Source organism: Caretta caretta, chromosome 7, assembly GCF_965140235.1.
Source record: "Caretta caretta isolate rCarCar2 chromosome 7, rCarCar1.hap1, whole genome shotgun sequence".
Lineage (NCBI taxonomy): Eukaryota > Metazoa > Chordata > Testudines > Cheloniidae > Caretta > Caretta caretta.
The window spans coordinates 73,318,040-73,345,552 of record NC_134212.1 but is presented as its reverse complement, the minus strand read 5'-3'; the positions used below and the strand labels follow the sequence as shown (position 1 = coordinate 73,345,552).

At 41.1% G+C, this 27,513-nt stretch overlaps 1 protein-coding gene and 1 long non-coding RNA gene across 16 annotated transcripts in view; one reads left to right on the top strand and one right to left on the bottom strand.

Moving 5' to 3' along the window:
• LDB3 (LIM domain binding 3) overlaps window positions 1-20,315 on the top strand; it is a 191,855-nt gene extending 171,540 nt beyond the window's left edge. For all 14 annotated transcript variants that reach the window (XM_048856758.2, XM_048856769.2, XM_048856770.2 and 11 more), the window contains 5 exons: window positions 244-547; window positions 2,462-2,642; window positions 5,171-5,291; window positions 7,617-7,732; window positions 10,395-20,315. In XM_048856758.2, coding sequence (XP_048712715.1) covers window positions 244-547; window positions 2,462-2,642; window positions 5,171-5,291; window positions 7,617-7,732; window positions 10,395-10,484 — 812 coding nt within the window. In that variant the 3' untranslated portion in view covers window positions 10,485-20,315. The remainder of the gene's footprint in view (window positions 1-243; window positions 548-2,461; window positions 2,643-5,170; window positions 5,292-7,616; window positions 7,733-10,394) is intronic.
• Window positions 403-27,297, bottom strand: LOC125639512 (uncharacterized). Of its 2 annotated transcripts, none has more exons than XR_007357509.2 (3): window positions 25,463-27,297; window positions 25,149-25,276; window positions 403-529 (listed from the first exon to the last, which is right to left on the bottom strand). It is a non-coding gene; the product is annotated as an uncharacterized LOC125639512 (long non-coding RNA). The 2 variants fall into 2 exon arrangements; XR_012669352.1 differs by lacking the exon at window positions 403-529 and adding an exon at window positions 16,636-16,852.
• Window positions 27,298-27,513: the final 216 nt, after the last annotated feature.

Sequence of the window (27,513 nt, the reverse complement as noted above, 5' to 3'; positions counted from 1 at the left end):
TTCAGTGAAAACCAGTTGATAATGGTTTCTATGATTTATTTGGATATAAATCAAGGATTGTGGTGATATCCTGGAACTCACTCCAACTCTGATCTGTGCTAAAGGGACAGACTACAATTAGAGTCATCTAAGTGTTATGTTTATTTATGGAATGCAGTACATTTTGCTAAATGTTATTGTTTGCAATCTCAAAAGAAAAGATCTTAAAGCATTCTTTGATTTTCTTTTGGATGTTTATAACAGCACCAGCACCAGTGCATTCTTATACACCAGGGAAGGCTGATCCTTCATGCCGCCCTCCTTGGGTAACAGATGACTCCTTTTCCCAGAAATTTGCACCTGGAAAAACCACCACCTCCGTGACCAAACATACCCTACCACGGGGTGCTCCGGCACCATCTCCTGCCTCAACTTCAGCCTACTCGTCTCCTTCAATATCAGCCTCTTCTCAGACTCCTGCTGTAGCCAGGGGAACAATTCAAAGGGCTGAGCGTTTCCCAGCCAGCAACCGAACTCCTCTTTGCGGACACTGTAACAGCATAATTCGGTAAGGTCATGAGACTCTTAGGAGAGGGATGGAGGCAGAAGAGAAAGTATCACAGAGCAACTGATTATTGCATTTTATTATACAATCTCAGAGCATGAGACACAGTTAAATAATCCAGAGGGGATGCCTGTTGTCTGCTTGATTCATTTAAGATTTCCAGAACTCATCTTTGCCATCGTGTGGTTCACTTTTTATCATGGCCAAGTTATACAAGGTCATTGTTTTGGGCACCTTTCCTACCAAAAGCACTGCCTTTTTCTTACAAATTTCTGGTCCCCAAGGTATCTCCAGAAATAAAATTGGAAGGACACTATGTAAAACTATATTGGGTTGGGGGAGTGAGATATCAGTTTGGAGACAAATGTAATTGCTGCTTTTGTGTCTGGAGAAAGATAATGCACACACTCTGTTACCAGTGATTCACTGCATGCTTCTCTTTTCTCCTCCCCCAGTTCACTCTACTGGACTGGTGCCCATTGTTACCCTGTTGATTGCTGCCTGACTTAATTGTAATCCGTGCATTTTTAATGACAGTTTCATCCACTAAAAAGGAACTGGTTCAGTGGTGTAGGGCTACTGATTATCATTCTCCTGTCTTCCCAGAAAGGAATACTCCAGTAATACAAACAATATTCTAATCACTACATCTAAGGGAGCAGGGTGGATTGACCGAGGAATGTCATCTAGTTCTGCTGTGACTGTCTGCATGGGGGATGGGAGAGCAGGGGATGACTTCACTTGAGTGAGGATACCTGAGCCTGTAACCTGAGCTGGGAGGGGATTGGACCCAGGTGACACCTTTGCCTGGGAAACTGGACAAAGGCAGGGGAAGGAGCCAGGGGGAGGAGGAGTGAGACTGCGGGACTTGACAGGTTTCAGAGTAGCAGCCGTGTTAGTCTGTATTCGCAAAAAGAAAAGGAGTACTTGTGGCACCTTAGAGACTAACCAATTTATTTGAGCATGAGCTTTCATGAGCTACAGCTCACTTCATCGAATGCATAAGTTTCAGTTTTGGGCTGGCTGCGAAAACGCAGGGAACCACAAGTCTAGGGTCTAAGCTCCTTGCCCCCCAGAGGGACCTGGCTGAGGGGTCCTGGTTGTACTTACAAGCCCTGCTTGGAACTGTGTTCCTGTCGTCTAATAAACCTTCTGTGTTACTGGCTGGCTGAGAGTCACGGTGAATAGCAGGAAGTAAGGGTGCAGGGCCCTGACTCCCCCACACTCTCTGACAACTAACAGTAAATCACCAAGATGTTTTAATGTGGCTATAGTATAACTAAAGGATAATCAAACAGCAAGTTGCCATTTTGACAATCTGATGTAACATAGTGAATGCAACTTTCATTCAAATGCACAAGAAAACATGAGACTTTCAAAGCTATTGTAAAGTATATATGTATTACACCTTTCACCAACTCTGGAAAGTCTCCTGCTTTGTCATGTTTTCAAATGGTAATTCTCTACTCTGTGTCATACTCATTAGAATGAGGAAACTTCCCATTTGATTCCTCCACCCCTTGTTTTATATTTAACACTTCTGAACTTTTGATGATTTGTGGGTTTTTTTGTTTGTTTTTTAAAGAATGCATTTTCAGTGCCCTACTCTACACAAGCAGTTTACAGCTGCTGATGGGAAATATTAGCAACATGGGAGTTCTCACAAACACTATTTACAGTTATGGAGATTTGGAAACCATAGCACTATTTCCAACAGATGTTTTGAAAATTCAGTTAATATATTAACCTATAAAAATGATTATAACTAATCCCTGAAATTTTCCTTTAAAAAACCTTGAAAAGAGACCTCTTGTCAGCAGGTTATAGTGTCTTATTTTAAAATACATCCTCATTAGTATTGTTCATCAGTGCCATTAGATACTTCTGCAATATAAATATAATAATGATGTTCCACAGGGGTCCTTTCCTGGTAGCCATGGGTCGTTCCTGGCACCCAGAGGAGTTCAATTGTGCTTACTGCAAGACATCTTTAGCGGATGTGTGCTTTGTGGAGGAGCAGAACAGTGTGTACTGTGAGCGCTGTTATGAGCAGTTCTTTGCACCAACCTGTGCCAGATGCAACACCAAGATCATGGGGGTAAGTCAGAACAGCATGGCCTCACATCTAAGTCCTCACTCCATTGAAATCAGAAATGGAATACTTTTGATTATAGGCAACTAATTAAGTATTAAATTCTTCTGCTTTCTTCAACAGTAATTTCCTAGCCTATTAATTATTCCAGAATAAGACACATATAGGCTTACTTAGAACTATGTTTCTATACTGGCTGGAGATTTGGACATGACTGTATTATACTTATCAGTCTATATGGAGGAAGTTTGTAATATGAATAATTTTTTTAAATTGTTTTTTGGTTTATTTTTCTCTCTTTCCTGCTCTTGCTTTGGTGACCTCCTAAAATGAAAATGTATTGCTCTTGTGCACCTGTTGCTAAAGTTAGGCAAAATGTGGGCTGATGCTATACAGTCTTCTTCAGATAAGGCTTAATCCAGAAACTCCACCGACTTCAGAGTCAGTGGACTTTGATCAGGTCCACACAGCTATCAGTGCATCCATGTGCGAATAGCAAGACTCTTGCTCTAGAGAAATCATGATGATTAGATTTTTAAAATAAGATACAGGCATCTGAACCCCAGAAAGGCGAGAGAAGAGCCCACTTTTGTTTGTCTTATACACTCCTACTAGGCTTCATGCCTAGATACTGTGGTGACTGACACTCTATAAATACCTGAACAAGCTGATGAGGTGGTTGGAGCAGCAGATGATGATGATAATCTTAGCAATGGATTTGTGTACACAGTTGAGAAGGAAGATGAGACATGCAGGGATGCCTAGGTTAGATATTAGGAAAAACTATTTCACTAGGAGTGTGGTGAAGCACTGGAATGGGTTACATAGGGCAGTGGTGGAATCTCCATCCTCAGAGGATTTTAAGGCCCAGCTTGACAAACCGTGGCTGGGATGATTTAGTTGGGGTTGGTTGAACTAGATGACCTCCTGAGGTCTCTTCCAACCCTAATCTTCTATGATTCTATGCCAAAGATGTGACCAAGCATCTCTCACAATTCTTCCAGACTGGCAAATGAAGAGTACAATATTAGTTATCACTACTCTGCATCCACTCCTGACATCAGTCTCAGTGTTGGGGAAGTCAGTGCTTTGCTCCCTGCTAGGAAGCGCATCATCAAACACTTGAGGTGAAGTCCTGGCTCTAAACAAGCCCTGCATAGTGGCGCTTTCGGGGGAATGTTAAAACAAAGCCACTGAAATACTTACTTATCTAATTAATGGAAGAACAAGTCAGCTCTCCTCTGTGGATTTCTATCAGTAACATAGCAAAGCTGCCAGCTGCCTCTGTTTACATTTGTAAGATTTCTCAATCTGTCTTTTACTTCTTAGTACTGAGAGGTTTATAAATGGATCCAAGCCTATTTGTCAGCTATAATTGTTTTGCAAACAGTAACAGAAGTTATTAAATCTCACTGGTGATTCTGTAATGAGATGTATGGCAAATATAAATGAGGCTGTGTTGTCTAGCAAGTTGGTGCAATGGACTGAAACCCTGGCAACTACTTTCATTCCCTTGTGCCTCAGTCAGTAGAGATTAAAAAACAAGTAAACTGTAAGAAACTCGCTTAGAATCATATACCCCATAAAACAGGAAATAAAATACATCAAATCAGTGACTCTCAACCTATCCAGTCTATTGTACCCCTTTCGGGAGTCTGATTTGTTTTGGGTACCCCCAAATTTCACCTCACTTTAAACCTACTTGCTTACAAAATCAGACATAAAAATATAGAAGTGTTCCAGGACACTATGACTGAAAAATTGCTTACTTTCTCATTTTTAACATATAATTTTGAAATATATCAATTAGAATATAAATATTGTCCTTACGTTTCAGTGTATAGTCTATGTATAAACCTTGTCTTTATGAAATTTTAGTTTGTACTGACTTTGCTAGTGCTTTTTATGTAGTTTGTTGCAAAACCAGGCAAATATCTAGATGAGCTGACATACCCCCTGGAAGACCTCTGCATACCCCCAGAGGTAAACGTACCCCTGGTTGAGAACAACTGCATTAAATAGGTCACAAATCACGCAGTCTGTTGGGTAACTACTTTGGCCTAGATCCTCAGCTGGTGTAAATCAGTGTAGCTCCACTGAAGTTAATCAAGCTAAATCCCGTGTCTCTCTGTCATGTGCCCACACTTGTGTGTACACACAAAACAGGAGAGAGATTAAAACTTTCTTTTGTGCAGGGTCTCCCAGTGAGGAGGGAGCCATGGGTTGTGTTGATGCAGTCAACTGGCTGAATTGAGCTATTGTTTGCTAGATGTTTGGTGGTTTTGTTTTGACAATAAATCATATTAGGAGGTTTCCAATGCTCTGAATGGAGGCAGAGCTTTCCCACAGGAGTAAACATTTGCTACTGAGTTTTGTATTTCCTCATTTTAAAAATCCCTTGAGTTGTTGAGTTTTATCTTGAGCAAAAGAATTGGCTGATTTTAAAATGAGTAGCCCAGGGTATCCCAGCTTTGTATTTGTTTTCCTGTATGTGGGTTTAGTGTATGTGGTATTTTTCTGTTTTTGTTTTTCAGGAAGTGATGCATGCTTTACGGCAGACTTGGCACACAACTTGCTTTGTCTGTGCTGCCTGTAAGAAACCGTTTGGGAATAGCCTCTTCCACATGGAGGATGGGGAGCCCTACTGTGAGAAAGGTATAACACACAATAGAGCCACCATATCTTGCTGGATAGTACTGCTCAATACTAGTGTCCTTCATGTTATCTGGCAGAACCACAGAAACAAGTACTCCTGTTCTTTTTTTACAGAAACAGGGCAATTGCCAAGCAAAATCAGGCTGATAGCCGATCTAGTCTGGTAGCTTGTCTTTAGCGTCAAGCTATATGAGTGTTCCCTAGTCTGTGTTTTCCCACAGCTTCCCTTGCCTCCTTGTGATTAGGCAGGCTGTTTGTGGGTTTTAAAGCAGACAGTCCTGCTTTTGTAGTGTTTGTCCCGCATCTGGTACAGAGACAAAACTGGACATGGTTTTGTCCATTATCAGATGAGGAACACTGTAATGGAGAGCGTGCCACTCCACTTCTGTCAATGTGACCTCATGTGCACTGGGGCAGGGCGGTGTGCTCCTCAAAATGGCACCCTCTTTGTGGCATGACCTTGCACACACAGGTGCTGACTTTTGATTTTACGCGGTACGTGCTCCACTCTGAGGCCCTGCTCCTGCTTGGCTTCTTTTCCCAAGGCCCCCACCCTTGCTCTGCCTCTTCCTGCCCCCGCTCTGTCCCTTCCCCCAAAGGTCCCCCCGCTGCTCCCTTCTCTCCGCCCCACCTTCCCCAAGCACCTCCTGCCAGCTGCTTGCTGACCTGTGACCAGCCCTGAGGGCCTGTTGAACAGCTGATTGCTCACCAGCCCTGGGGCCGGAACCACTGCAGAACACCCCCTATTTTTTTTTCCGTGGGTATTTGAGCCCCAGCATACCCATGGAATTGGCACCTATCCTTGCATACACGACACTTGCGGGGGAGGGCCCACACTATTCCCAGAAGTGCCGGAATGCCCGGTATTCCAGGAATGGGCAAGTGGCCACCCTACAAGTTGTGATGGACAGGCAGATGGACAGGCAGATGCGCCCTTCCCACTGCATAGCTTCTCCCAGCACATTTCTGCCTCCTTTCTCTCCCTTATCTATTATTGTCTCTGTGGTTTATCTTTTTTCAGATTAGGGTGTTTTTTTTATTTCGTCCCCTAGTGGTTCCCCCTTGCCAGGTAGCTATATGTTCCCGGCTTTGGGAGGGACTTCCATTAGGAGCTCCATAATGCCAGTCCAGGATGGCTACTGCCTAAATCACTTGTGTCATGACCTGAATGTGACCTAAAAGGGGAAGCATGCCCCCAAACTTGGTGATACTCCTCTGCCCATGACTGGCCAATACTAGTAAAGGCAAAGCTCTCCTGCGATAAGCAACAAGGGGCAAGTGAAACTCTTCTATCCTCTGGCTGCTCATACTGCCTGAATTCTGCAACTGGTAATCAGCTTCCAAGCGCAGCTGTTTCTTGACAGCTGAGAAGGGATGGGCCCAGACTGTTGGATACTACGGTAAAGGAGAGCATATGGATAAATAAATGGAGCTAGCAAGGTGAATGAGCTATGAGGCAGGATCAAGGCTAGACTAAATTGTGAAGTGGTCCTTCCCTCCTTGTGCCCTGTCTCTGCTCCCTCTTGCATTCCTGGCCTCATCTCTCTCTGGTAGTGAGAAATAGAAACCTGAAGAGTCAAAGAGTACCTCCAAGCTCCTGGATTTAAGGGGGGGATAAATCTAAAATGGCTTAGATTGGGGGCCCTAAAACGTACTCTCTTAAAATCGGAGCTTTCCACCACAACCCCAATAACCTGAATAATTTTTGACTCTCTTGTACCTTTTTTATTTCTGCTGTATCTTTTCTGAGATACAATAACTCCAGATTGACATCAATATTCAAAGTTAGAATATATTAACCAATGGATACAGTGTTGTTATATTTTCTATTTAATGCAAAAATTATGGTAGTCCAACATTAAACTGAGAATATAAATATACAGCAGGCAGGGAAATCGAAGTGGTGCTTACACAGTGCTCATCACGTCATCGCCCTGGTCCTCGTATAGTATGTTGTATAAATTCATTTTGTGCTTATGATTTTTCTGTAGTGTGTGTGATTATAAATCAGTCTATCGATGGCTAATTTCCAAATCCTGTGGGAAACATAACTTTGAATTTCCTGAATTGTGTGTGTTTATGTTCACAGCCATAATACTGCATTAAGTGGGTTTTTGCAGTGAATTTCTGTGTTTAAAGAAGTAAAGGAAGGGGGCGGGAGGAGCTGCTCAAAAATTTCACCCTTGGAGAATTTGAGTGGGATGTAGAAAAGAATTCTACATAAAAATAATCCCAAGAATCACTACTAGGCACATCTCTGTTTCTTTTGGGTGTAATATGCTTGTGTTCAGTGTTCATTCTAAGTTTGCTTTTGTTTTATTTTAGATTACATTGCTTTGTTCAGCACAAAATGCCATGGCTGTGATTTTCCTGTTGAAGCAGGAGATAAATTCATTGAAGCCCTTGGACACACTTGGCATGATACCTGCTTTATTTGTGCTGTAGGTATCTATAGAATAATAATGTAGATTTTAATGTAATCTTATTAGAACTTGTGACATAATACTGTAAGAATTCAGTTTAGTGGTGGTGGTGGGAAGCGGTTGATTGGTTTTAATTGCAGATGGGGGTTGTTTTCCTTTCCCTCCTCTCCCCACACCCACCCCCGTTTTCATCAGAATAGCTAAATTTGATCTATACTGCTAATGCTCAGAAACGCTAAGAAAACACTTGTGCTTTTTGGAAGAGTCTACAGAAACTGTGTGGGAGAGCAGTGCTTGGTGTTCTCTTTAACTAAATTTGCACAAAGTGGTAAATCAGGATTTAAAATAGACCTCAGGCAATGATATTATCACCAAATTGAATAGTGTGAAATATAGTGACCAAATGTTCTGTTTATACAGTTGTGCAATTTGCATTTCTACACAGAAAGGAGTCAGTTCAGAAAAAACAAAAAGTAATTAGTAAAGATGTTAGCATTCTGTCTGCTCCTGTGCATGTGTATACGTAGGTAAAATCTATATAATAATCAGCACTTATCACCCCTGACTGTCTCACCTGCACTCATCCACTAACCCATTTCCCCTAGAACTATCAATAATATTCCAAGTCTCTCATCAGCTACAAATAGTACACTGACATGGTCAGAAAGAACAGTTGACAGCCTCACTGATTCATTTGGGGCCGTACACCTCTCTAATGAACTTTAGGAAGTATAGAATGGATTGTTCATGTCAAATGTTAAATTAACCTACTGGCTGCTGTTTTTTCCATGAGACATTTTCTTCATTAATATAATATGCTCCTTTCCTGAAATTGGGAATGTCTGAAGTTGATACATGCATTTGTGTTAGTACACAGACTATTGCTTGCGCAATCCAGTAGCTATTTTCTCTTGATTCAACATCAGTTTTGTCATAAAAACGTATTTAATTGCTTATAAAAGACACTTTCTCTGAATATTTCCTATTCTGGTGCATTTGCATTTTTAGGTAGCCTCTCACCCATTTATTTTAGTTGGCAGGACCCAAGTGTTTGTAGAGGTGATACTATCTGTTGTTCTGTTAATGTAATTTTCACAGTTGTCCCATCCCAGTTTATCCTAATTGTTTTACTGGCATATAAAGCCAAACAGAAAAATCCATGTCAGTCTATCTTTGCATTTCTAACGTGCTCATCCCAATGTTATTAATGTGCATTGCTTTCCATCTAGCTGCAGTACACATTACTGTAGTTAGCACCAGTGGTGAGCTGGAGCTGGTTTGCTAGAACTGGTTGTTAAATTTAGAAGCCCTTTTAGAACCGGTTGTTCCACGAGGGACAACCGGTTCTAAAAGGGCTTCTAAATTTAACCAGCCAAAAGTGGCACCTTAGGCGCCAACTCCATGGGTGCTCCGGGGCTGGAGCACCCAAGGGGAAAATTTGGTGGGTGCAAGCACCCACCGGCAGATCCCTGCCCCACCCCCGGCCCCAGCTCACCTCCGCTCCGCCTCCTCCCCTGAACGTGCCGCCCCGCTCTGCTTCTCCGCCCTCCCAGGTTTCCCGTGAATCAGCTGTTCGCGTGGGAAGCTGGGGCAGGCTGAGAAGGAGGCTGCAGCTTCCTGCTCAGGCCCAGGGAGGCGGAGATAAGCTGGAGTTGGGGGGTGCGAGGAGGGCCACCCGCGCCGCAGCAGGTAACCTGGTGGGGGGCAGTGGAACCGCTCCCCGCCCCAGCTCACCTCCGCCACCCTCGGCCTGAGCGGGAAGCCACCTCCTGCTTCTCAGCCCTCCCAGGCTTCCCGCTGAACAGCTGATTCATGGGAAGCCGGGCGGCGGGGGGTGGAGAAGCAGAGCGGGGCGGAGAAGGCGGAGGTGAGCTGGGGCGGGGAGCTGCCGGTGGGTGCTCCAGCCCTGGATGTGATCAGTGGGGGAGCGGCTGCTCCCGCTGCTCCCCCCCCAGCTATGTTCCCCCGCCCCTTGGAGCCTGAGAGACCTGCCGGATGCTTCCTGGGAGCTGCCCCAGGTAAGCACCTCTGGGACTCCCCACCTCACCCCCTGGCAGGTGCCTCTGGCTCTTAGGGGTGGGCATCCACTACAGTAGCCCACGAGACCCTCCTGCCCAGTTCTGGGGGTAGTCAGGGGACGGGGGAGGGGGGTGGATGGGGCAGGAGTCCTGGGGGGTGGAGGTGGGCAACGACCCCTTCGTGGGGTGAGGAGGGAACCCGTTGTTAAGATTTTGGCAGCTCATCACTGGTTAGCACTTCCAGTCTACACTGGCAATGCTAAAGCGCTGCCGTGGCTTGTGGCTTGTGTGGTCGCGGCACAGTGTTGGCGCTCTCTCCCAGTGCTCTAAAATAACCACCTCAGCGAGGAGCGTAGCTCCCAGCTTTACAGCGCCGCAACTTGCTGCGCTCGGGGGGTGTTTTTTCACCCTCCTGAGTGAGAAAGTTGCAGCGCTGTTAATTGCCAAAGTAGACAAGCCCACATCACCTAACATTGATCGCTGCCAAAGTCCTTAAGTGGTCCTAGTGAAATTTATCGGACTCTCATGGAGTATGGGAGGTGCTACGCATTGTGAGTCAGCGTATCAGAATCTAGTCCTCAAAGACGAAGGAGCAACAAGACCGTTACTAATAGCTACATTTCTCTTTGTGATTCCTGATTGTGTTTAATCTTTAATTTTAGGTGTGCCATGTGAATTTGGAAGGTCAGCCATTTTACTCCAAGAAGGATAAGCCACTGTGCAAGAAACATGCTCATGCCATCAATGTCTAAAAGAAGACCTGGAAGTCAATGGCACTGGGAGAAAATTGGCAACTAACTGAGAAATTGCAAAAAGGATAACCCCAACTGACATTTCTCATTGAGGGAAGGGGAGGAAGGCTAGGAAGCTACTGAACCCTTCTGAAGTATAATTTTAATCACTTTTATATTTGCAGAACACCTTTTTGCATGGTCCATACAGAAAGCTGAATGAACACTCAACGGCAAATTGGTCAATCCGAGTCAAATATTACTGCAAAACAATATTAGAACAAAAATTAAAGGGATTAAAATTAATTTTAAAAAATGTTTTATGTAAAAATAAGTAATAGAAATACCCAGACCAGCCTTAGAGCTGAGACCATACACTAGTGTTTAAAAACAATTGAAAAATCATTCTTGAAATTTGTTACAAGAAAATATTAAGTGCCAGAATATTAATTGTAAAAGAATTTATAGAATCTTAGCTTTCAAATTAAGATATGTAGATCAGAATTTCCTCACCAAAAAGGAAGTTTTATTCCATTATTTATGTCATGGTGCTACCTCCAAGCATCAATTTTTTTGACTTTTGAATGAACGAGAGACATCCCATAGGTCAGGGGTTCTCAACCTTTTCCTTTCTGAGGCCTCCCTGACCCCAATATGCTATAAAAGCTCCACGGCCCATCTGGGCCACAACAACAGTTTTTCTGCATATAAAAGCCAGGGCCGGCATTAGGGAGTAGCAAGCAGGGCAGTTGCCTGAGGCCACACGCCACAGGGGGCTCCATGAAGCTAAGTTGCTCGAGCTTCAGCTTCAGCCCAGAGTGGCGGGGCTTGGAGCAGCGAGGCTTCGGCTTTCTGCCCTGGGCCCCAGTGAGTCTATTGCCATCCCTGCTTGGCAGACCCCCGAAACCTGCTCGTGGCCCCCCAAGGGGCCTCACACCCTGGTTGAGAACTGCTGCCATAGGCTTTCCCAAACAAGAAGTTTGTCTTGAATCCTAATAGAACTACCATGCTAAGAAGGAGACAGTGAGTGACCGAAAGTTTGGGAATCAGAATAAAAATTCGATGATGCTAAGTCCTTCCACCCACGCCCAACAGCATTGAGACAAAATTTTCAGTTAAACCTTGATCAGTGCATGTGGCCTTGTGCACGCACAGTGGATTATTTCATTTTCTAATCAGAGTGGAAAAAGGGAACTGGCTTTCTCTAATTTTCTCTTATATGGAATGGGCAAGGGGTGGTTGGAAAGGATCCAGGTTGTGTTTCTAGTCAAAGCTGATTCATCTTTCCATTTGTCCTGTGAATGGAAAACATCTAGTTACTACTTTTTTAACACTGCAGACCCAGCCTCCATTTAGCACAGCTAGGAAGGGTAGGAGTGGAAAATAGCCTGGGAAGGTTCTCGACTCAATCCCAAATCCTTGGAAAAGGGGCACCCTTTTTTCTTCCTATTAATGTTAGTGAAAACTGATAAAACACTTCATAGAGCAGCACGAAATCACAGACACATGCTCTTATTACTGTGATTATTTTCTGTCAACGCAACACATCCCGAGTGTGGTTGTGGTTGCTGCTGTGAGAAGATACATAGGCTCTTACACATAAGATAGGGTTAATATATCACCTGTTCTAATATTTTAAAATCATCTGACACGTTCTTGCAAGTATTTTTAAAAACTTATATATTCTTGTGAAAGGCAGCAACGATTTATAGAACTGACATTAGCTTTGGATTTTAAAATTTAAATATCAGCGATAGTTTTGTATGTGAGACCGTAGTTTATTGCTGTTCAGTAGTGAAAGATAATCATACTTAAGGACAGAAATTTCCATCACTCTTCAAGTTTTCAGCTATTTATTTTTGAGCGAGCATTCTGATTCTATAGTGATTGACAGCATACCGTATTGACAATGTTAAGTCAATATTTCTCAGACTCCAGCTACCCAAGGATGTAATGTATGGGCCCTATTTTAATGCCACCAGCACCCCAGTGTGTCTTGAATTTTTGCACAGTCTAAATATAAAAGTGGATCATTTGGTGGCTGTCTTTTCCCTCCTAAAATTCTATGCCCATTTTACGAAACATGCCATATTTTCTTAGAGGATGAAGAGCATATCCAGTTGGTGGTAGGAGGGTCAAAATAAAAGGAACTTTTATCTCTAGTATGCAAGTTTCTAGTATGCTAACTACCCTCATATATCCTGAAAAAAAATAGTGCCTAAGTTAAAACTGTTCTCTGTCAGCCCCGAGTTGTATGACCTGTATTTATGCCACAGAGAATCTTGTTTTCACAGATCTTAGCATTTTCACAAGGGTCAGATTTTTACATAGATGAAGTGTATTCTTAAACAGTTTTGCCAGCATATTAGGTGCAAATATTTTTTTTCTGTAGTAGGCAATTCTTTTTCCATTTATTGGCTTGATCTTCAGCTGGTGTAAATCAGCATAACACCACTGACTACTCCTGCCAAGGATCTGGCTCATTGCATTCTCCAACAGGATAAGATACAATTAATTGAAAAAACACACCTCATTTTATGTTCATATTCGATTTTTGTTCCCAAGACACTGATGCAGTGTTCTTGTGTCTACCAGTGTTGCTTTTCAAAAATTGCAAGCCCTTTCAAGACTTTAGTGCCATTTGACAAATGATAGTGTTTATCACTCTTTATTACTTAGCAGTAGAATTAGTAGCAGGATCTACGGTACACTATGGGTAGACAACATTGCAGCAGCTCTGTCGGGTGGTTTTTGTGTATTGCCTGCTGGCAGGGATTAGCGGCTAGGATGATGTCTACGCTACAAACACTACAGCAGCGCAGCTGCAGCTACACTGCTGTAATGCTGTAGTGTAGACATTTACTTTAGCAATGGAAGGGGGGTTTCCATCACTGTAGTAAATCCACCCTTTTGAGAGGGTCAACAGAAGAAGCTTCCGTTTATCTAGCTGCAGCTACAGTAAAGGTTAGGTTGACCTAATGTCACACAGGGCGTAAAATTTTTCACAGCCCTGAGTGATATAGCTAGGTCAACCTATTTTAGTTAGAGACCAGCCTAAGCAGTAGCAAACAATACATTTCCTATTTTGACCTACATTGCTTTCTAATATGATCCAAAAATAAGGAATCCAGTTACCCACCCTTGAAATCAATATTTAGACACCTTTTTGGACAAACCTCAGCCAGAAGCTGGTGCACGGTAGTGTACTATTTTGAATCTCTTTTATGTAAAATACTATGTAATCAACTTGAGTAATCAACACTCCTAGGACAAATAAGATACATATGCATAACTTTGAATAGGACCCTTACATTATATATCACTACTGTAACTGCTGCAGAAAAACATAATTTTCAGGTTGAATAATGTGTATTATTGTTTATGTCTTGTAACAATTACCTGGGATTAAGTCATAAGACTTCCTAAAGTAATTTTTCATTCTAATTCACATGAGAAATTTTGCCTAGAAGACAAAAATACTGTACCTCTGAATGGCCAAATGATAAAACTCTACAAGAATTATGGTTTTTTATCAAAAGATTTGCAAAAGAACCCATCTTAAATCTAATTAAAAATAGTCTTTAATCTCTATGCAGCTGAAAGTTCAAAAAATAAGCTTAAGACTGGTTATATTGTTTTTTCTTTTTCTATTTAATTGTAGCATAGAAAGTAAATTGAACACTTCAAAAGAAAACTTCACTGTAACTGTTGAAAAATTCTCTCAACTTCTTAAAATAATGGTTAGTTTTTTGGTTCATCAGATTCACACAGACAGAAAGAAATTCAACCAAAATAAGAAAAATCATTTAAGTTTGGTCCTTCAGTGGTCAGTGACATGGGTGAAATGTTTTATTTAAGGTTATTTCTTTTTATATTTAATAATGTGAATGTCTACAGCACTAAACACACTTATTAGTGTCTAATGCTGGACAGTACAATGTTTATTTGCAATACTTGTCTCCTAGTAGTAGACATTAATTTGTTTAGTATTTATAAATGGTTACATTTGCAACTGAGTGATTTAATGCCTGCAGCGATCATGCTAGGAGTCTAGCTTTTATAATATACTGAAATGTTGACTTTACACCACAAGTGCCCTTGGTTTTAGATTTTTTTAAAGTCTCTAGTTATTAGTTCAGAAACAGATTGTAGTGTGGATTTTGAGGTGTGAGTGAACATATCTTGCATGGATTATCTGTGCCAATATTCTAGCAATAAAAGGGATGTGCAAATACATTTAGAGCTTTATGTTTTGGATATATTTATTAATATGGTTTTTCAGCAGTTGACAGCTTTCAGCCAAGAAATGCTAGTTAGGAGACATAAGTAAATTTATATTTTCTATGTCAGAGCCTTAAGATTTAAAAAAATTGATTGGTTCAGCCTTCCATTGCTGCATAGCAATACTGAACATGCTGGTAAGTAAATTGCAGTGTGTAAACAAACAAATGTGAGTATATTCAAAAGATGTAGTGCCTAGAAGTTGTAACTGGGCAAGACTTGTAAATTTACAGGCCTTATTGTGTCAGCAGATGTTACTTAAAATAACCTGATAAGCAAGAGGCAAATTTTGTCCTCAGTTACAAAGGTCAGAACTGATTTACATTGGTGTAATTGAGGGCAAAGTTTGGCCCCAACTAGGCGGGTTTTTATTCTTTTGTTTCTAACCAGAAATGGTTTTTTAGACTATTCAAAAAAGATCTAACCCATCTGATTTAACTCTACTGCCATGACAGACTGGCAAATAATAAATAAATCTTCAGATAATATTGTGGTTTATTAAAACAGGCTTTTTTTGCACATTATTAACCCCCTCCCCTCAAAATGCACAGTTTTAAAATGACATAGCTATAGCTAATCATTAAACTTGATAAAAACATATATATAAAACAGTAAAGGGACAGACCGCTTTAAATGCCATTAATGAGTTCCACATCAGGAAGTGAAGCTCCGTACACTTTCATTTTATTTTACAGACATAACTGTTTACAACTTATGTGTGGAAAAAAATTAGAGCTAGTTAAACTGAAATTAAAATTTACTGGAAAATGAGTCTACAGAATGAGCAGAAGTTACACAATTTACCTTTATATCAGAATCACTATCTAATTATTTTTATCTTGACCTTTTCCCGTTTGCATTAATTGATTCTTAATGGAAGAGAAATTGTGCTTTGTCTGCACTAAAGATGCTCTATAGTTTCAAATCTGGGGTTTTTCTTTGTAAATCATAAAGTCTTTAACTCAACCAGAGACACTGGTGACTAACTAAGAAAGAAAAAGAGGAGCTGTGAAAAAATTGCCTCCAGCCACCCTTGGATACACAATGAAATGCTTTGTTCTCCTGGCCAAATCAGAGAGCTATGGCTGAGACTGAGATTAGAGATAGGCTGAAATTCCCTGCTTTAAGCCTATAAAGCATGTCTTTAGACATCTATAAAGGTGAAGTCCTCACTTCTCTGAGGAAGAACTGAGAGAAAACATTAGCTACACTAACAAACTTGTTGCATTACAGACTAAATTGTAAAGAATTCTAACATTATTTCCCCCAACTTTTTGTAGTAACAAATGTCACATGTACAGCTCAATCCTTAAGACCGCCTTGCTATTTTGTTGACAGAGGGACTCCTCATCTTTCTCTGGCATGTGTTTAGCCCCGTAAAAGGAGTGTGTGTCCAATGAGCTGCAAGGATCTCAGGACACCTGCATAGGACAGGATTCTGTGTATGGAGCTATAATACATGTAACAGCAGGAGCTGTGTTATCAGCCCATGTTCCACAAAATCTTCCTCTGATGGATTTTCCAGGTGTACTGCTCTAATTGGACATTTGTCTGGACCCAAGTAAAGCATGCCACAAAGATTGGCTGCTTCCCAACTCTTCATTACATGAACCTCAGGGCCCTGGAGCCTCTGTGAAGTGGTGGGGCCTCCATGCTGTGAGGGACCAGGGAAGCATGCAGGAAAGCCATTGCTATACCCTCATTACTCTTTTGGGGTCTTCTCTGGGATATTTTGCTTTCCTCTATACTGTGTTGCAGAGGAAAGAATTCAGAGTAGCAGCCGTGTTAGTCTGTATCCGCAAAAAGAAAAGGAGTACTTGTGGCACCTTAGAGCTCACGAAAGCTTATGCTCAAATATGTTTGTTAGTCTCTAAGATGCCACAAGTCCTCCTTTTCTTTTTTTAGAGGAAAGGAATGTGGCCCTCAATCCTTCCTCTAACAGAACGCCTCTTAATATCCATAGTAGTTTTGCCCAAGTAATGACTTTCAGATTGGCCTGCAGACTTTTTTAGGTAGTAATGACAACCAGAAATAAAAAATGCCTTCATAAGAGAAAAGATTCTTCCAAATTTCCACAGATTTTAATTTTCAGGAAGGAATTGATTCATCTGCAGAAAAAAGAATAATAATTAATTTGAAATTAAATATCTGACTTATAATTCTACCTTATTTTTCCCCACCAAGAAAAGCATTTTCCAGTTTAATCACCGGTACTTAAAAAAGCTACTCACTTTCAAAATTCAGATTCTTTTTCATTAATGGAAACAAAGTATGGAATCATTTTTTCTTTTACTAAGTGCCATGCTTTTATGGAAGCCATTGGGGAAAAAAACAATTGAATTACTTTAGCTAAACTGATAACTACTTTTTTAAGGAGCTGGGGGTAGAAAGGAGGGGTCAGTTTGAACAAAGGGGATGGTTCATCGAAGGATGTATGTGGAATGAATATTGCCTGTTATAAAAAGTCCACACAACTGTGGTTGTGGCAGTGTATTAAATAGCTTATTCTGGATTTTTAAGACTCAAGAAAGTTGTTGGTTTCTTTTTTTTAAAAAGGGTAGAGTGGGGGGAAAGCACACAAAATGCAATATCTGTTACTTCCAAGGCAGTTGAAAAAATTACAGTTCAGAAGAGCAAAGAGTTGGTATAAGGGGAAAAGATTATTTAGTGGGCTTCAACAATATTATTGTCTGAACATATGTTAATTGGAAAATTAATATTCTTTATGATTAAGATTTAGTTTAGTTTAAACTAAAAGGGTGTAATTTGTTTAAAGTAAGTGTGCACATGCATATATATGTAAGGTAGGCATATGTGTACTACAAGGGAAATATTCAGAATTGAGGCATGGACTCCTTTATGGGGGATGCAGTTTATGCATGCAAAATTTGAGCATGCATTTTTGCACTCAGAATTAATTACATGTGGAAATCTGAGTACACAAACTTTTAACTACCTGATTTGTACCCGTGGTCAGGTAGGTAGAGATTTGTGGTTTATGATGTAGTGACTTTTTATACATTTGTGGCTGCAACATAATTGTAGGAGCAAAAGGAGGGGCATACTTTTAAAGATTTGGCTCTATATGTAAAATATTACCTTAGGAATAAAAAAAGTTTTCTTATAATAACAAAAGGCAGGGATATTATTTCAGTCATTATTTTCACAAGGCATTTTTTCTATTCTCAGGAAGTATTTTACTGTGTAAACTTCATCAGTGAGCACAAGGTCCTATCTGGCATGCCATACTCTGGGGAAACTTCCATTGTATTCAGTGGAAAATTTTTATGAGTGAGGAGTGCAGGTTCAAGTCCCCTGAAAAAGCAGAGATACCTAGTGGTCTGAGCATGGAACTGGAAGGCAGAGTCTCCCTTAGTTATATAATCTTGGCTCTGCCCTCACTGTGTGGCCTTAGATCACTTAATCTCATTGTGTGTATTTTCCTATCTGTAAAATGGGGATAACACTACTTACTTTGCACACTATTAATAAAAAGTGTTAGCAAGTGAATGATAGAAAAGAACTCTGAAGCGGAAAAGTTGCTATGCAAGTGCTGAATAATAATATTTACTCATATGAGAGTACCCCAGAATGATTTAGCTAAAAAACAAACAATTTTGCCTCTTGTATTTCCTAAAAATGTAGTTATATTTGTTACATTTTAATACTCATTAAAATATATCTTAACAGAGAAGACCCTTACACCAGGCTGTCCAACTTGTTCTGATTAAAAATGTGAGGAATCCCTTAAAAGGAAACTGAAATTATCTTTAATAAACAAATACAAACAATTATGTATGATCCTAAATAGTTCAGAAAATACATGAGCTTATATGAAAATATTTTTAAACAAAATATTTTAAAATAGTTTCCTCATTTATCTGCCAGCACCTGAGTTCAGGTTTGGCTTGCAACAGCTAATACCATCTGATGTACCCATTGCAGAATAACAAATTAAGGTTCCTGCACTTTAAATGTGATATTATTAGCTCCTTCAGGAGACACACGCAAGCCTGAACCAAAGTCTTGGCAGGTTAAAACAAACAAACACCCATGGATTCCATTAAGCTCGATTCAGCTACTCTGACCAGTACTGTTCAGTGTAAGGGCAGAAAATTCACACTATTACTGATTTTGGAATTTAAACAGATATTCTATCTCTTAGTTTGATAAAAAACATTTCAGTTTATTTTCAGTAGTGTCAATATTGTCTAATAATATAACACATAAGGGGCAAAGAGTATGTACAGTGATTCTCCATTGCCTTGCATGTATAATATGCCTAGTGAAGTGCCAGTGTTCCAAAGAAACACAGCCACTTAGGCCAGTTCTATACTGTGAACTATGCTAAGTTCCAGGAACTTAAAACTGAACACCTGCCATCAGAGAAGGCATCCTGGGGAAACAGTCAAATAAAAATATAAATACGAGAGACTTAAAATGCAAAAGAAAATCGCTTTTTGAGATGATAGTTAGCCATCTATTTTGGCCTTTCCTTTTTCATCACAGGATAACACACTGTAAATGAATTAATGGTGAAAGGTTCAGTAAAAGCCTTTAGTAAGGAAATAGGAGCAGTGTATCAGGATATCCCTTTTCCGCACCAGAGTACCCAATACTTTCAATTTTATACACAACGGAAGTAATTAATTGTAACAGAAAGAAGCACAGCTGTGTTTCCTGATGGCCATACATGCAACAGCCACTATTGTTTAAGGTTCTGAGAATGTGTGTTGAAAATTGCTCAACTGCCTTGAGATTTTTGTTGTTCTCTGAATTTAATTTCTAGTATAAGCTTTTGAATTTGTTATGGAATGGTTAATACTATTGTTAACATTGTTAATACTATTCTCTTAAGGCCAAATCCTTCATCCTTTAATCAGGCAAAACTTCTTTAAACTTCAGTGGAAGTTTTACCTCAGTAAGAATTAAAAGCCAAATCCTGAGAGGTGCTGAGAACCTGTCAACTCTCGTGGAAGGCAATGGAAATTGCAAATACTCACCATCAGTCGGGATTTACTCCCAAATAAGGATTGCAGGATTTGGCTCTTAGTCGTGTGTCTTTTGAACTTGTTCAGATTTCATTTCCATGTGTGTGCAGGTGAATGTGTTGGATTGAAAGCCTGAGAGAATAAAGGTTATATTTTTTTGCCTTCAATAATTTTTTATTATGCATTTCAAACACACAACATGACTACTGTATTTCTCCTAAAAATTACTTGGCAGAACCGAAAGCATCGTCACTTTTCTTTTTTTTAATGCAGTTGAGCTGTACCATTTTGTTTGTACTATTTTTGGTAATATTATAGAGTGCATGTTGTAGAATGAATGACTGCAGATGATTTCCCAGCACTAGAGAGGGCAATTTGTGAAGAATTATAAATCTCTTGGAAAATGCGAAGGATTTGCATGCACTATGTACTGTACTTCTACATGTATGAACAAAGAGATGGTCAGATCACTTAGGTGCATATATAACTGTAGTAATACATTTGTGGTTAACGATATGTTTACAATGATAAAGATCAAATAACATTTAAGGGCTTGAGTCATTAAAAATTCTGTGCTGCACCTGGACTCTGATCTGTTTCATTCCAACAAGCATGTAACAAATTGCATTCATGAAGTTTACATCTTTTCAATCTGGTAAGCCTCTATCTTCTTAAATCTTTCTACACTAGGTAACTCACCTATTGCTCACCATGGCTGTCAGCAACAGGTCACGCAGAACCAGAGTTAAAAACAATGTTACTGCTAGAGCAGTTGAGGACACAGCCATTTTCAGCATATATATCATGACAAGAGACCACACTTTTTGTAACGGTGCTGAAAAATTGTTCTGGCCCTTGCACAGTAGCAATTAAACCATTTTTAACGTTGGTTCAGGGAGACCTGTTACTGACATAGTCAGCAACAAGTGACTTCCTTGGTATAAAAGAGGCTTACAGGAATGAAGGTTTACTATTGTTAGCAACAGTGGATGGGGCATTAACATGTTTTGCTGATGGACTCAAGGAGTATGCAACCTTCTACAAGAGACTTACAGGTACCGTAACAAGAGGTGAAGTGAATGTGCAATCAGAAACAGATCTTAGGCAGTTAAAAGTTTACTCATTCTGGGTCAAATTTTGCTCTGGTTTTTACTGACTGTAAACGCCAAACAATTCCCATTAAGTTCAAGGAAGTTACTTTGGATTTAACACAATGCTGTATGGTTAACTACATGCTCATTATCATTATAATGTGTAGTTTTTGAAGTATGATCTGTATAACAGTGGGTGAGGCCAGGATTATACAGATAACCGTTTCTCTAAATTTGGATTTACTATATCTCAATCTTTGAATTTTATTAGCTCACTTGATAGACAAGCATATTTTCCTTGAAAATTGTGCCTTCATGTTACATTTATAAAAAGATGTAATTTCCAAGACAATATATTCACAAAAGAAACAACTTTGGGCCAACTTATGTAGCAATACTACACATAGCAAAAAAATAGTCCTAAGCATAGCTGCACTCACTACACACAGCGACAAACCCCTTACCTATTTTTTTCATCAGGAGAAGGAGCTATCTTAATTAAAACAGACTTGTAGAGCATCTCCTTAATAAAGTGGTAATAATTCAGAAGATCACCTATTTTAAAATTAGTGCTAGAGTTCAGCTGTAAAGAGTTTATTCTCCCCTCAGTGCATACAAAGAACCTATAATAATGCAAATGCATTTTATTACTGAAGAGAGAACATACCACTAATTCTGTGAACCTGAAACTAATATGTTGGTATCAGATGAATACTTGAGAGAAGCCTTAGTACCAGCTGGGTTCATAAATGATGTTCCTTACCTAAAAGTCATTTGATGCATGATGTATGTGGTGGTAGAGAACAGAGCTAAACAGGGCTAGATGGTGCCAATTAGGCATAGCCCACAGCAAAGGACATCATGGAGCTACACTCACTAAGGGATAGTACTGGGAGATTTTCTGCTACAAGGAGGCAGAATGCCTCCCAGAGCCCCTTGGCACACATGGGCAATGCTCTCACCACTCTACTTTTTTGTGGGGTACAGCTTACTCCACTACATGGCCAGCAAGCTCTGCTGGTGCGTATCTGGGCAAAAAGCCATGCTTTTGTCTCCCTCCATTCTCTTTGAGGCATCATTTGCCACCCCACAATAATGGAGAGGGAGTATTCTCTCCATTCCTTATGTCTTCTGTGCATGGCCCAGGAAGAATCTGGTTCATGTAAACACACCTGGTAGCGAAGCAATGCAAAGGTATCTTTCCCTTTCATTCTCCCTATGCAAAGCACACCAGGCTGTTATGACTTATGACATGTTTCTTCCTAACCTACGCCACCTGTGTTGCACTTTTCGTTCCACTGCAGACTTGTCTGGAATGAAGCTTGGCTAGTGCTGTTTCAGAGACCCCTTACCATATGAATAAGCTTGCTTTATTTTTAGTCATGCTTCAAGAGTAGTAACCTTTGAAAAGCACCTTTACTCATGAATTTCAGCCCGGTTTCTTGAATTAATTATACTGCTCTCATAATAATATTTATTCTAATCATTGGTAGTTCTAATTAGTGGACAAATGCAATTAATTTATAATTGAGCTGTTGTGCTTTCACATAAAACAATTCAGAAAAAGACAGGTTACTAGACAGGGCCAATTTAATGTCATTTTTGAAGTTGAAGAAAAAACACCTGAGTGTGGGATAATATTAATGTGGAACATGGGGTATTTATTTTGGTAACAATATATGTTTGCAATTATAAAGATCAAATAACATGGAAGGGCTTGATTAATTAAAAATTCTGTGCTTCATCTGTACAGCACTCTGATCTGTTTCACTTCAACAAACATGCAACAAAATTACCTCTTTAAAGTTTACATCTCTTCAGGCTACTAAGCCTTCATATTCTTAAACCTTTCTATGCTAGTTGGCATGCTTGTTGGCAACAGGTCGCCCTGAACCAGTTTCAGAGTGTCTGGAGTGTGTACCACACTGCATATTTTGGAAGTATGAAGGGAAGAAGGATATACAGATATACTCTGCTCATACAGGTTTCAGAGTAGCAGCCGTGTTAGTCTGTATTCCCAAAAAGAAAAGGAGTACTAGTGGCACCTTAGAGACTAACCAATTTATTTGAGCATAAGCTTTTGTGAGCTACAGCTCACTTCATCGGATGTATTCAGTGGAATCACTGTATTTTCCACTGAATGCATCCGATAAAGTGAGTTGTAGCTCACGAAAGCTTATGCTCAAATAAATTGGTTAGTCTCTAAGGTGCCACTAGTACTCCTTTTCTTTCTGCTCATACAGTTGACCTTATCTCTCAATATATATATCTTTTTCTTGAAGGTTTTTTCATATTTAAGATTTTCAGGGCCCAAAGCAATTCCAAGAACTAACAAACAATTCCTGGAGAGGAAATGACAGAGAAAACACCTGGAAGTGTATCTAGTCTATAAATGTATATATATATAAAAAAAACATTTTCTACACAGCTCCCTTAATCTCTGCAACATGACTATCCACCTTGAGCTGGTCCTACTGTACTTCACCTGGGGTCCCTACATCCCCAAGTGTAGGGTGCCCATATGTTCCTGCTCTCGGAGCCTGCCTCAGTGTTTCTGAGACTCTGTTATCAAAATAAATACCCATTTTATTAAAGAGTGGGGTTTCCCAGTTTTTGCACACTCCTACAGTCTTGAGTCACTGGCCAGGTGAGTTTATGTTATTGATAACTGGAGGGCTGCATGCATATATGCCTCGTTGACCAGATACTACTCATGGTGCTCACAACCAAGTGCCTGGTGTAAATAGATACAATATAAGAATGGCCATACTGGGTCAGACCAAAGGTCCATCCAGCCCAGTATCCTGTCTACCGACAGTGGCCAATGCTAGGTGCCTTCGAGGGAGTGAACCTAACAGGTAATGATCTAGTGATCTCTCTCCTGCCATCCATCTTCACCCTCTGACAAACAGAGGCTAGGGACACCATTCCTTACCCATCCTGGCTAATAGCCATTAATGGACTTAACCTCCATGAATTTATCCAGTTCTCTTTTAAACCCTGTTATAGTCCTAGCCTTCACAACCTCCTCAGGCAAGGAGTTTCACAGGTTGACTGTGCGCTGAGTGAAGAAGAACTTCCTTTTATTTGTTTTAAACCTGCTACCCATTAATTTCATTTGGTGGCCCCTAGTTCTTATATTATGGGAACAAGTAAATAACTTTTCCTTATTCACTTTCTCCACACCACTCATGATTTTCTATACCTCTATCATATCCCTTAGTCTCCTCTTTTCCAAGCTGAAAAGTCCTAGCCTCTTTAATCTCTCCTCATATGGGACCCGTTCCAAACCCCTAATAATTTTAGGTGCCCGTTTCTGAACCTTTTCTAATGCCAGTATATCTTTTTTGAGATGAGAGGACCACATCTGTATGCAGTGTTCAAGATGTGGGCATACCATGGATTGCTATGAACTTTTGTCTACGTGCAAACCCTCTTTTTAAACATACTACTTTGGACCTATAAATAATGGGCCAGATTCTCACATCACTTATGTAGGTTTTACACAATTGTACCTCCATTAACTTCAATGGCATTATTTCTGATTGACATCTTTGTGAAATCAGAGCCATGCTTATTGAATCTTTCCAATCATTTGCTTTCCATCTGATTTTTTTTTTACTCATAAACATCACAAACCCAGCCATTTGAGTAACTTTCTGTGCAAAGGTGTCTGACATTGATTTAGACCCAGATTTACCTCCATCTCATGCAGCCCTGACATTATTCTAATGCTATTTTCTTATAGTGTGTTCCATTTTATTATTATATTTAATATTTATGAAAGATGCCACATTACCTGAACCCTCTATTTATCCAGAGAATAAGTACAATGTGCGCAATGGCAACACAAACTTAATCCACAACACAACATGTGCTTCAGTCCTGACTGGGAGGGACCACTTCAGGCATATTCAGTGCAAGACTATTCCAATGAGCGCCCTAAAAGATCCCCTTTCCAGTTGCAGTTTTTGTGATGTATAAATCTGCTCAACAAAGAACTGGATGAAAACCAGATATACAGTTCACATACAGCATCAAACAGATGTTCAATGTTAGCAGCTTTTGGTCATTAGGAACCTATATTGGATTTGAATCAACCTATGCACGAAAGGCTCAGTATCACATTATCTCACAGCTTATTACTTTACAAAAGTATTGTTAAGCCTGCTGCCTTAAAGTTAGCTCTAGCAGTTGTGCTTTGGGTTGTGAGAACACATGCCTGTCACATTTTTCTCTGCTGTCTGTTTTGTTGTTATGAGCAGATAGGCAGAGTGGAGGAACTGCATGCATATATCAATAATTTCAAAGAAAAAGTGTACCTGGGTTTCTGGGTTCTATACTGCCCAGTGTAGAAGCTGTGATTTTGTCTGTGCTGTAGGCTGTTCTCATTTTGGGTGCTGACAAATTTTTCTGGCACATGGACAAAAGGCAGGATGTTTCTGAAAATCTAAGAAAATAAGGTTTGCATTTCTATTGTGTCTCACACCACAGTATTTAGTCACCTAGACACATTTTTAAAAGTGTGCATTTGTGTTCATGTAAAAAAAAAAAAAAAGGCTGCAAAGGCATTAGGTTTGAAATGATACCTTCCTCTTTGCTTTCTAGAGTAGGTTAACGTGATACAAGTACTCACCTCACAGTTCTGACTCAATCAGGGTCTAAAATATACATGAATTGTGCTGTAAAGCCTGAACTATTATCTCAGATCCACAGGTAGTAGTTATAAGCTGGAGTGCAGAATGTATATAATTCTAATACCAACAAATGGAATAGAGCTACACTGTGAAGTGGACACCACACCATGCATGCTAGTGTTTCCCACATAGTGTTTGTGTAAGACCGTCTGCCACCCATAAGTGTCTTCACCACACTTTCCAATCAGCTGCTTGCTGGAAAGAGTTTGTCTGGGTAGGCATCCATCCTGCCAGCAGCAAATGCTGTGTCCTAAGCAGTGCTCGGTTCAGTTGTAAAGGGAAACTGAGTAGGTCTGTGCAATTTTAGTTTTCCTTTGCAGTAGGCTACGCATATAAAGCTCTTGACATAAATAGAAACTGAATACTTCTAATCACCTTTCTTCTGCAACGTTAAGGTGTAAATCCTATCTCTACTCTGCAAGTGCACAAGGCCCTGCCCACAGTGGAACTGGTGTAGTTCTGGGGTGTGTGGCATAGAATGCTTGGAGTCCAAGTGGGCAGTGTGCCCCTCTACATGTCACACAGTGCAACACCACCAAGGCTCCTTCTGAGTGGCTGTACCAGTGGTTGGGAAGCACTGATTGAAGACAGACAGCATCTTGCTAATAATGAGGAGCTGAGAAACTCAATGCAAAGAATGGCCTTTGGCAAATTCACCAGTAAGCAAAGCATCTCACTTGGGAGGTGAAAGGGGTAAGGTGTCTTAGTTGGAGAATTATCTGGACAAACATAAAAGTTGTTCTCCTTCATCCTGTACATAAAGGTTACAACCATATCCTGCCACTTCTCTTGTAACCTTTCCAAAATTCAAACTTTCCTTCTCCCACAGCTAAAACCCTTGTCCAGGCTTCCATCTTGCTACTATAACCACCTCCTCTTGGCCACTCTGACATGCACGTTGCTCCCTTTGAATCCATCCAAAGCACAGCTGCTAACATAACCTTCAGAGCTCTTTGAAACCTTGGATTGACTCCGTTTTCCGCTGCATCAAGTCCAAACTTATTCTCCTCCTTCAAAACCACTGATAATTCTTTCTAATGCTGCTTTCACCTCCCAACATATCACTACCTCTGCTCTGCTAAGGATGTTGGCCTCACACAGCCATTTGGCCACTTCCCCTTGCTGGAACACCCTCCTATACTGATCTGGAAGGCCACCTGCCTCTCTTCTTTGGAGGCAGCATAGGAGATCATCCTAATGGGTGTTGGTTTGGGCAGTTATGGAGAGTTGAAGTGATATATTTAAAACAGTGCATGTCTTTGCTGGGGCCTGGAGCACCCTGCAATACCAACAGGCCCTGCTAGTAACCGTGGGAGTGAGTGGGTGGTGGCGGGGGTGGCAGAGTATTTGGGGCAACACAGAGGGTCTTTATGAGGGAGCAAGGGTAGTTTGTGCTGCTGGTTGAGGGAGCAGAAAGACCCAGGATCCTGTCAGTTCATCTCAAGGAACTCCCTGGGGTAACCCCTTGGCAATCATTATCTTGGCGATCTCCAAGCACTGGACTTCGGGGGATGGGGAGTTGGTGATCTCCCAGAGCTCAGGTTGTGCGTGGGCCAAGAGGGGGGTAATCTCGAGCACCCGGGGTGCGGGGAGGGACGGTTGCCGGTCTCCCAGCTCTCGGGATTCCGGTCTCCGGGCGGGGGAGTTTACTGGTCTTCGCACCGAGGGGGCGGGGCGGCGCGGCGCGGCGGTTGGCGGTCTCCGAACGCTGGGGGCGGAGGAGGGGGGGCACTGGCGAGCTCCTCCGAGCGCTTGCGTGTCAGGGGGCGGGCGGGAGGGAAGCCTTCGGGAATCTCCGCCGAGCAGCGCTCGGCTCCCCGTGGGAGGCACTGGTAGTAGTTGGAGGTTGGCGGCGCGTGAGGGCGGTGGTGTCCCAGGGGTGCGAGTCCCGAGCGAGCCAGCCTGGCCGCGGCGGTTGCGCGCTCCGCCTCCTCCTCCCCTCCGTGGTGCTGGTTGCAGTGATTGGAGTCCTGCTCCCCCTCCCGCACAC